This window comes from Colias eurytheme, chromosome 13 (assembly GCF_061535395.1).
Source record: "Colias eurytheme isolate Ceu_HAF_F1 chromosome 13, ilColEury1 Martin Lab GWU primary, whole genome shotgun sequence".
NCBI lineage: Eukaryota > Metazoa > Arthropoda > Insecta > Lepidoptera > Pieridae > Colias > Colias eurytheme.
In genome coordinates this window covers 6,260,904-6,272,490 of record NC_142992.1, presented here as the reverse complement: position 1 = coordinate 6,272,490, position 11,587 = coordinate 6,260,904, and the positions used below count along the sequence as shown (strand labels likewise).

General features: G+C 32.4%; 1 protein-coding gene across 1 annotated transcript; it reads right to left on the bottom strand.

Annotated features, from left to right (window-relative positions):
- Positions 1 to 3,734: 3,734 nt before the first annotated feature.
- Agxt (Alanine-glyoxylate aminotransferase) lies at positions 3,735 to 11,097 on the bottom strand. Its single transcript, XM_090108592.1, has 8 exons — positions 11,015 to 11,097; positions 9,508 to 9,674; positions 8,831 to 9,023; positions 8,307 to 8,472; positions 6,186 to 6,341; positions 5,888 to 5,980; positions 4,949 to 5,197; positions 3,735 to 4,000 (listed from the first exon to the last, which is right to left on the bottom strand). Exons 2-8 carry the CDS (start codon positions 9,649 to 9,651, stop codon positions 3,847 to 3,849), a joined length of 1,155 nt encoding a protein of 384 aa, XP_089964718.1. The 5' UTR covers positions 9,652 to 9,674; positions 11,015 to 11,097; the 3' UTR covers positions 3,735 to 3,846.
- Positions 11,098 to 11,587: the final 490 nt, after the last annotated feature.

Here is an 11,587-nt window from a genome sequence, read left to right as displayed (position 1 = left end):
ACAAGGCTATTGATGTTTCTATTCTGAGTTGGATCGTGCAGTAATGACTTGTAAAGCTTAATATCTTTGGGTAGAGAGCGTAGTTGTAACGTTGCCGACTTAGCGAGTTACAAACTCAGTAGTGTAGTGTAGTGACGATGTTGTAACGACAGACCTTTACTCAATTTGATGTTCAGGTTATTTAGGTGTTGCGTAACTATAGCTTAAGTTTAAAGACTGATTTATACTCGGAGTAAACGTCTGTCATAGTGTCCTCATAGTATTTATATTTTACTAGGTCTTTATGAAGCTTACTGCTTTCTTTCAATCCTAAAACGATTGGTTCTAAATCTTTTCAACATTTCGGTATATATAAAATTATTTATACAAGTTTGTCGCGCAAGTCGGCAATGAATATGCGTCTTTAAGATGCGGCATTCGGCCGCGCGACTTTGCCTTTCCTTAACTTTAGGCGATTTCAATGTACTTCCCACCGGTAAATATTATAATTGGTATTATGTATCCAGTAAATTAGGCGCATGGAACGGCCCGATGTGATGGAATTCTAAATTATGGCAATAAAGATTTTTTAACGGAATTTATTAACTTATTTTCTATAAAATTTTAAAGATTTGATTTTATTTATAAGATATTGTTCTTTGACAGTTTTGTGATATCAAATTAAATTCGGAACTAATAAGAACTCGTCTCTCGATCACGTGGGCATCTTGCTATGTAACGGAGCGCGGTCGATGTTAAGATGTGCCATATTTTCTTAAATGTAAATAATAAATTATTAATCTATATTTACCTGCTCTATGTGCATATTTAAGGAATTTCATGTAAATCGAATCGATGTAATTTTTATTGGAAACATCACATTATATAATTGGTTATATTTATTGTGCATTTGCTTAGTGTTGTGTAATGCGAGCGTTTATTTGAACGTTAAATATTACCGTATTTAATCAATCTGTGTTAACGTTTTTAGTATAAGTATAATGTATTATTGTGAATGTTGGCCAGAGCTTGTAAATATTAGATATGTTATATATCTTATTAGATTACTCTATACGTTCTATTTAAAGCATGTTGCTGATATAAGATGTCTAGTGTAAGTATATTATCTGAAGGGTGACTAGTTTTGTTTAATTACTATAAGTAAATAGTGTTATAGTTACGTAATTAAGGAAGCTAGTCGAAATATGATGATGTGATGAACGCCATCTAGGTAGTACGTCTGTCTTAGTTATTTCTTAAGAATGGATTGCTTTTACGGCACGAATTTCTATGGATTTTGATATCACGAGACATTGCCAAAAAATGTGAAATTGATGTATTTTGTCGTGTTTGTTGTGGGTTCTAGTCCATCAAAATTGTAAATGTATTATAGTCACTCACCTGATATTGGCTAACTTTGTATTTTATTTTCGTACGATTATTGTAATTCCTTGCGCGAGTTACGGTTTTAGTTTGTTTAATTATCTAACAAGTAGAGTAAACCTATGGCTTGCTAATAACATAACTAATAGCCATAATGGGTACTATGAATATGCTTGTATTGCATTGTTTTATTTAATAATAGTTAAACTTCCTGCAAGTGTATAAAGGGAGGAATATGGTATTTTAAATTTTGGCTTCAGTGTTAAATATACATATCAGAATATTATACTATTTTTATCATGTAAAGTGCATAATTTTGGCTGATTAAGCTTATCAATATTATGTAAATCATCATACCGTTTTACTATACATTAAATTACTTGTCCAATCCAAAATGACTTTTATTTGCTTTTTCCTTTTTTTGTGTGTGTCTTTGTTTTTTATTTGATCTTATTTCTATTTGTATTCTAATGCAAGTTTCGTAGTCTATAGAATATATCAACATATACATTTTATTTCAAAATAAAATACTTTTTTATTCACGGGATAGGTACTACTTATGTGCTATAAAATTATAAATACCTCAGAAAATTGTGTACAGTTTCAAGTGAAGTATAAGGGATAAATAAGACTTTAAAGATTTAGACATAGCTAATTGTATCGTAAATACTCTTCGTATTTTGCACTCTCATATACATTACATGCACTTAACAAAAGTATTTCTTCAGTAAGTATTTGAAACATAGAGCAATAAACAACCATATTATTAAATTTTTTCAAACTATAAATATAGGTTTCGTGCAATTAGCATATATGTCTGAAACTTGTAAATTTAGGTCTCCAATAAAATCTACCTACAATGTCATGCCATGCAAATGTTAACATGCGCTGTGTGAGGCAGAAATTGAGTGCAAAATATTGGATTCTGTTAACACTGACTTGACATTTAATTATTTGAATTATAGTCCAGATTCCTTCGCCCATTTTTATTTATTTATTTATTTATTTGATTTAATTCAGATAATTGCAATATCCATATAATTGTTAGTATCTTGTTACCTTAAAAACTATGTTAGTATTAAAATTACACAATTAATTATCAACAATACTATTTTAAATCATAATGTGCTTGAGACATGGATTTTATTCCAATGTCTCAAGACATTGCTTTCCCATCTATCCACGAAGAGAGATAGGATGCTGCTGGACGATTGCCGGACACGGCGCAACATGGATGCTGTTCTTTTCCGCAAGTGATTACTTAATATTTAACTTAAATATTGGAGAACCATCAAATCAAAACATTTTATCCTTGTTACCTCTGTTAGCTACCACAATCGAGAGTTTCGTACAGGAAATTATTGGGCGTCTAATCAAAATAAAGCTACTCACGGAAAATTAGCATGATAGTAATCACTTGCAAAAATGGGCGATGGATCCTGAACTATTATGCAAGGATTATTTTTTGTCGTTTTTCTAGTCTTATTTGTCTCGTACCTATTCATTCGTACGATGTTATAATAATTTCACATAATAGGCCTGTAAGTAGTAGGCAAATACTACTGAAATAAATACAGTTATTTGGTAGAGTACCTTATAAATGAGCTGAGATACATGACAATGATCGATGATGATGATATTAGTTACAAAGATTGATTTAAATTTTTGAAAGGAATTCAATTTCTGTCAATCAGGTTAGATAGAAACACTTAAAAACAAATAAAGGTATCTACTTATTAATAAGTTAGATAGTAGGTATGTAATATACAAAATGTATAATTCGTTTGTTTTACAGGTGATTAGAATATTGTTCTGACTATCAAAGAACACACAAAAAGAGTAAGTAGATTTATTCACCTACATATTTTTTCTTTTTCACAATTCTACTTTATTTTAAAGGGTGCTCTAAATTTCAGTTCACACTGAAATTCATGAATCATGCTTATGACCTTGGTTGCTCATATACAATGAACATTATACTATATACATGTAGTACAGCCTAGTATACGCATTTACACATTAATAACAAGCGTTGGTCGCCAAAAGCACGAGTGTCGCGAAAATATATTCAGCTCGCTGTGACCGATATTCGTAGCGAGTAACAGTGAAGTTTGGTTACCGGAATCGGGTTAATGTTTAGATTTAGTGCTAATAGGGTGGCTGTAAATTTGCTACAATGTTCTGGCGCTATCGGATGGCACATTTGGCAAGTTCGCCCCGCCCCGGGCGGACGTCGCTTGCCAGCCTCGTATATGTTCGTAGCTATCGTTCGCTGGTTAACGCTTCAAATTGTTTTTATATGCTATTTGGTTACTCATTTGGTAGTGGTATTAGCTTAAAAATGGTTTCCAGTAGGTAATAAAACAAGTAAAGATGTTGCACTCTTTATTTATAAATTAGGTAAAACTTACAAACAGTTAACACCTATCGTAAACTTTATAGTTACAATGACTAAAAAATTGAACAGGAGTCAGGACAAAAGATTTATAGGGAACTCTTCATAACAGCTCGTGTGGTGTCCGCCATAGCATTTGCAACCTTCGTAGCTATTTCCACATGGCCGTTAACTCCCATTAATCCAATACGTAGAACTTTACCAGCTGTGGGGCCCAAGCCTCCAAACATTATTATACCGTGTCTGAAAACAATTGCAAAATTAGTTACTACTAATATAATATAGTGTGTAGTACTAGTGTAAATTAAAAAAATAAATCTTGTTTATTTAATTAAATATCAAGTATATATTTGTAGAGTAGTTAAATGTAGCCAAACTGGGGCACACTAACACTTTAAATCCTATCAAGTAAGTAGTTAGTAGGCTAGAGAGACTTATACTTAATCTAGGGAGGTAGGTAGGGTGAAGTTTATAGGCATTTACTACAATCCTTTCAAATGGGCAGCTGAAGTAGATTAATCGTTTACGATGAGGAGTGAGTACAGGAAATACTTATTTACTGAAACTAGAATTTATCGATAATTAACTGCAAACTAATTATGTACGCGTCTTATCTATTTTATTTCTATAAAAAAAACCGGCCAAGTGCGAGTCGGACTCGCGCACCGAGGGTTCCGTATGTGATGTAACTAAAAATTTATGGTTTTCGTAATTTTTCCTTTATCTATGCTATAAGACGTTGCTTCGGACCAAATTTCAAGATTCTGAATTCACGGGAAGCACCCTGTAGGTTTTGATTCCCTTGCAAGTGTCGAAAATTTGCGGCATAAACGGCTGTATCTTTTGATTGCGTTGGCTTAGAAGTTTGATTTTTTCACAGCTTCAAGGGACAGTAGACCTGAGTAATTGATATAAATTTCAGCTTCATACCTCCACGCGTTCCTGAGAAAAAGGGTCTTGACAGACGGACGGACGGACGGACGGACAGACGGACAACAAAGTGATCCTATAAGGGTTCCGTTTTTTCCTTTTGAGGTACGGAACCCTAAAAAAACTAAGCATTTGTTTTTTAATGCCTTCTATTAATCTTTCGTAAATACAATTCAAATAATGCAGCTTATTTGTTTTGAAATGCCTTCTATTTATCCTTCGTAAAAAGCAATTGAAATAATTTCGACCAACAAAACTTACTTTTCCCGAATATATTTTAAATATTCTTCGCTTTTACATCTTTTTGGAATGAGAACTGTCGTAACGGTTCCAAGTCTGTCCTCTGGTTTTGGAATGAAGAATTCGAAGCCGTAATCTTGAAGTTTCTTTTGGAAATGTGATGAGGTGGCTGCGTGGCGAGCCCAGGCCTTTGGCAGAGTTTCCTTACATAGCTCCATGAGGCAACATCGAAGCGCCCATATCATCGGCGGACTTTGCGTGTGGTGGTATCTGGATAGAAGTAAATTAAAATATATCAGTTTTACACAGTAGCAGGGATAACTAATTAGTGAGGCTGTAGTCAGTAATGTAACGTTAATGAAGTCGATATACGTGGTATAATAAAATAATAATGATGACTGCCTTAAAAAAGTGTTAAGGTATAAATATCTAACTAGCTGCGCTCCGCGATTTCACCCGCGTGGCTCCGTCCCTGTTGGTCTTAGCGTGATGATATATAGCCTATAGCCTTCCTCGATGAATGGGCTATGGTACACCGAAATAATTTTTCAAATCGGACCAGTAGTTCCTGATATTAGCGCGTTCAAACAAATAAACAAACTCTTCAGCTGTATAATATTAGTATAGATGAAGCAGTTTTGCCTTAATTTATATTTTGCTCATAAAAAACATTCCCATGAAAATATAAAAATACATTTGGATTAAAAGTTTTTCATTTTCCTAGCACAGAATACATTTCGTCGGAATAAAAAGATATCTGTGTGTTAAAGTTTTAATAAGCAATGTGATGCTTAGAGAGATTTTTAACATACATGTGTGTTTATGACAAAAAGTGCAAAGTTTTAAATCACTATTGTAATAATTATTTACTTTCCTATAGGTATAAAATTCATATTCCACCTTGTTATAATAATAAAAGATCCTTGAAATAATAATGAATACGAATAAATGTGCACTTACTCTTTTGTATCTCCGTAACAATTCCACTGCCTTGCGAGAAGTTTTACATCGAAGTAAAAAGGCGGTTCGTGAGTTCGCTTGTTTATTTTCTGTCTGAAAACCATTATCACATAAAATAAGTTTAACATTTAAAGATTTTCTAGAACCAATTAGTTATTAAGTCTAACCTCTTCTATTGTAATGAAAATTGAGTCCAATTCACTTAGCAAGGACTAGGTTAACTTTCAGAAGATATTGTGTTGTTTCCAAAGAATTGTAAGAAATATTTTTTTTAAATAGCAATTAAAAAATAACATACTCAGCAAGGCGACTGAAGGCAACGGGCGCGATACCAGCTGGTCCACTTAGTGCCTTTTGTGTTGAAGTGTACACTGCGTCTACTTCCCATTCATCCATTAAAAATGGTACCCCACCAAGCGATACTACAGTATCCACCAATAGGAGTGTTCCATATCTGTGAAAAGAGTTAATATACCTATTTGTTTCATTAATATAATATATAGAGTAGATACTTAATTCCAAATGGTACCTTTTCGTTTAATCATAAATATTAAATACGTAATTACTGAGCTCTTTACATTACAATGCAAAAAATATATAATAAGGTAATAATACTCAAAATCTTTTGTGAACTTTTCTGCCAAGTAACACTACATAAATATGCTAAGGGAAAATATAAACATATGTTGGAAAATCCCTTTTTCATAATTTATGTCAAAGCGAACTCATTAAATAATGAAACAGCGAAAGCAGGCGGCGTCTACGTTCCATAAATATCAACGCACTTAGAAGATTTCAAAGCAAGTATTTATTTTGAAATTTTACTGCTCCTGTTATTTTGAGCCGCATGCTAATTGCGGGTTTCTTGAGAGGTTGTAATTAAAGGAGTTTTAAGTTGGGAAGAGTTCTACACAGACTGTAAGACATAAGAATAAAAAATCTAGTCATGAGGGAAAGGGATGGGGGATGTAATTAAATTGTTCGGAACCCGTGTCTCGTTTAAGCTTGGAAAATCGAATAGTTTTTCCGCTAAACTTTGCTTTCTTTTTAAGTTAACTTGAAAAGTGCACTCTCGAGAGGTTCCTGACATAATTTTGTTCGTGTAGATGGGTTCACATACTGTGTAATTAACAAAACGTGTTGAGGGTAAATTAACACAACCTTTAATAATTACCTGCTAGGGTTTCGCGTTTAATTAATACTAAACGGCAAATCATAATTATTTTAGCATGATAAGCGCTCTGGGTACAAATTTGAATGAAAATCGTAAGTTTGATATATTTCTGCTCATATAAGAGATTTAAACTTTGAAATATGAAAAGGAGAATAAATTGAATATCAATTTTATAAATTGGAGGACATAAATTGACTGCATAGTGAATGATTTCATAGTTCAAATAGACTCAGACACCTTCAATGAACATGACGTTTACGGCTCTGATTTAATTCTAACAGAGACAGATATGAATGGAATGTCTAACTATCCTACTCATATAGGCTTTACTTCAGTGTGTGGAACAATGCAATGAAACCACACGGAAATCGAATCCTTAGCAAACCTTTTATGAATCAATACTATAAAGAACTGTTTTTTATTGTAATGAGATAGATATTATTCGGTTGTAGATATTTGATATCATAAATAATTGGAAGAAAAATATTCTCAACATAATTAATAGAAAATTATAACATTGACAGTAGAAAAGTACTACAATCGTATTTTAAAAAAATCTTATATTTTTTTTGTTTTAACTATAGTATAACTAGAGGTCCGCCCCGGCTTCGCCCGTGGTACATATTTCGCAATAAAAGGTAGCCTATGTCCTTTATCGGGTATCAAAATATCTCCATACCAAATTTCATGCAAATTGGTTCAGTAGTTTAGGCGTGATTCAGACAGAGTTACTTTCGCATTTATAATATTAGTATGGATTGCAGCATTAAAATTTTAAATTACATCTAGTGTTGTACCAAATGAATTCGGTTCAATCGGTTATCAGACACAGAAAAAAATAAAAAAGATGATTATATCCAGTCATTGTTACCTACAAGATTATTTTGAATATTGTTTATATGAACTTGATGATTAAATTTGACTTGTATTATCAAAAATTTACCTTTCACTCGGTAGAAATTTCTAAAGATTACATATACCATTTTTTATAAAATACTAGCGGTCCGCCCCGGCTTCGCCCGTGGTACATATTTACGTTTTCTCTACATAAGAACCATCCTCGTACTTCAAGGAATATAATGAAAACATAATTATCGAAATCGGTCCAGCCGTTCATACGTGATGCCGTGACAACGCGAAACGGGTTTCATTTTATATATAGGACTATGCCTTCGAAATTTAACTCACTTTACTTTTATAGTGTATTATAAAATGTCATGTTTCTTTGCGTTAAGTATAACTTACTTGTGACAAATTTTACCAAGTCCATCCAAATTCTGTTCAGATCCCGTAGACGAGTCCCCATGTGTTATAAAAAGTGCTGTTGGCTTCAGTTTCTTCAATTCATTTTCAATTTGCTCAAAACTGAACGTGGCATTAATTGGTACTTCAGTTTTAAATGTTTTTATGCCTTAAATTAATACAAAGAAAATGTTATCTTGTTTTCTTGTGTCGCATGAATAAAAAAACATTTGCAAATGCATAATTTTATATTGCTTTACTTATCTCTAAAGGAATTTACGTCAAACAAAAAGAAAAAAAAGTGCTACATTGGTACAAATACCATCAACAATTCACCAATTTTTTATCGATCCTTGTAATTAAAAAAAAAAATATATATATTAGTATGAAAGAGTAGTGTCGTGAATTTTATATAATGTAGAGTATTATTATCCACAAAAATTGAGTACCGGTTTAGTAATTTATTAAGTTATGCATTAAAATTTTAGTAGCATGATATATGTAATTCAAATTTATGCATATCTCACCATATCTTTTAGCCATAATATACGCCCTTTGGTCCCAAATACCCCGACTGGCGATCAAAAGCGTATCGTCAGGGCCAAGGAGATTACAGATGACGGTCTCCATGCCACTGTGACCGGACCCACTTATTGAGAGGACCAGATCCGATTTAGTTTGAAATGCGTATTTAAGCCCCGCACGAATGTCTGCCATTGCCTGGGATTATTAAAATTTTATTACATGAAATTAAAAGAAATGAAATTAACATTTTTAAATTATTATATTGGAATACCGTCCTATCTACCATACGCAAAAGGGATATAAGGATAAACTATGCGCATCAGGAATGTATTTTTGGATCGTATTGATAGAATTATTAAGTAAGGGTCAGCTTGAAAGTGACATTTGAGTTATCACGAAGGATGCTCGATTTTGCGAAAAATCGAAATATAAATATATTCCTATATTTTGATTACCTGCTAGATATCACTATAACATTGTGGTAAAAAAAATAATAATATATGACTCTTTTTTCTAATCTGTACTCTACAATCCTTCAAACTAAGTTTTCACTGTAAAATTTGTTAAACTTTGAATAGGTATGAGATACTAGAGCTACGTCGAGACCATAGTTATTATATTATGTATACATTCATAATTTAATAAATATTACTATCATTTTAATAATGATCATACTTACCTCAAAATAAGCATCGCACATTGGTGACATAACGGGCTTAGTTAGAGCCTGTCTAACGGAAGGTAATAAGTTACATGGTCCGGGCCCGCAAAACAATGGCTCATGAATTTCTCTCTCTTCTATTATAGGCGGCGAAACCAACATCTTTACTAATTAAATAATGGAATCTGTTACAAAAATATTTCTTACAATTATTTCCTTATAGGACGTTCAGATCGTTTGAAATTAGGACACCTATTAAATTGTTTGTCGGTTTACGTGACAAATGATAATTAGTAAATTCTTCTAGATCGAGTTAAAAATAGAATCTGCATCAACCAATCAGCAAATTTCAAAGTCAATTGAAAAAATAACGCATAATAATGCGAATTGTTTTACAATAATCCGTTTTTTCACGGAAGTTTGAATTATACCTTATCTATTATTATTATATAGTGTTAAGTGTATTTATATAGTATTCTTTAGCTAGGAAAGGCCAAACGTTGTGTAAGTTCACATCGTGTATCTTATGAGATTGAGACGTGAGGATAGGAAAAATCCGATGTTGCTTGCGTAAATTGATTCCGATCCCGTCGTGACTATGTGTATGATCCCCAGTCCCTATGGACAAACTACAAAATCGATGGCTCCGTCGTTAGATACAAGATCGTAGACGGCTGGCGACAAATGACATTTTAAATTCACAAGCGCTTCTACTCACTACTGTAATGTGTTTACCATGTGGAAAGCGATATTGAAACGTGTATTTTATGTTTGAAACGTATATTATTGCCTTAAATGATGCACGTGTTATGTTTATTTGTTATCAGTTAATGAAATATGCATATTAGTATGGTTGAAAAATAGGCTTCATGACCGTATGAAATGTATTATGTAATGTAAATCGAGTAATCTTAAAAAGTTGCAATACACGATTGAAACTTGAAAGTCTAGAGATGTTTAAATTAAAAGATAAAATTAGCGTATCTGTGAAATTAATGGAAATAGGGCAATGACTCCTGAACTAGATGTCTACAGTTTACTAGATTAAAGCGCGTCACACACGGTGAAGATACTATAATATTTTATCTTAAGATACTGTAATATTTTATATTACAAAGGACCCACAAAATTTCGAGTCATTTGTAACAGGATGGCGGTTCTACAGGGGTCGTAGTACGCAATGACAAAAAGAAAAATGATGGTCAGAACGCTGATAGCGGATACCTTAAGATACTGTAATATAAAATAATAATTACAGTATCTTAAGATAAAATATTATAGTATCTTCACCGTGTGTGACGCGCTTAAGAGTTACTCATCATTATTAGGTACGACAATGGTGATTGCTGCATAGGTATATTCTGTATAAAATATAAATGTTGATGTATTATTGTTTGATTTATTCTGAATAACGTAAACTATAATTACCTAATGTACTTCTAAAATACATTTAACAACTAGTAAATCTGCATGAAGAGGGTACTTTAAACTGACTCTATTAATAAGAGGAATATTAGTGACTCACATCAATAAACAAAAATATCCCCGTTTCAGAAAAATGCGTTAACTTTAATTAAAACACGTTGAAATATATCGATATCTACTTTAGCACTGCGGAATATATTCAATGCCATTGATAACCTCTACATAGAAGTTCAAAGTCATCTTAAATTATGATGATAATGATAGGAAACAACACTTGTATAAATAGTGCATTTTTAGATTTGTTATTGGAGATAAATTTAACATTTTTCTCTATCATTCTATCATGGCTGCCCACCTAAAATTTCATGAAGGATATTTTGTAAGCAGGTGCTGTAAAGATTATTCCATAGAAATTTAATGGACTGTTTAGTAGATAATAAATAACAGATATTGTTACCATAAATTAAATACACCCAAATAACTTGAAATTTACTGTCTTTCACAAGCTGGCATGCGCTTATCTTTCAGGTTTCGTCGATATGCCAAAGGTCTCTTTATGTTTATCTGTGCATTAACGCTAAAAACTATGACAAATTCTGATAAGAATATAGCGTACTATATGGGCTTCTTTTTACTGGAATTAAAATATTGTATGGGTCGGAACAGCAAACAC

Coding starts and splice junctions, on each gene's coding strand:
- Agxt (XM_090108592.1), bottom strand. CDS start 9,651: ATGTTGGTTTCGCCGCCTATAATAGAAGAGAGAGAAATTCATGAGCCA. Junction 6,342..8,306: donor CTTGGTAAAATTTGTCACAA/GTAAGTTATACT, acceptor CTCTTTTCACAG/ATATGGAACACTCCTATTGG. Junction 5,981..6,185: donor GCCTTCAGTCGCCTTGCTGA/GTATGTTATTTT, acceptor AATGGTTTTCAG/ACAGAAAATAAACAAGCGAA.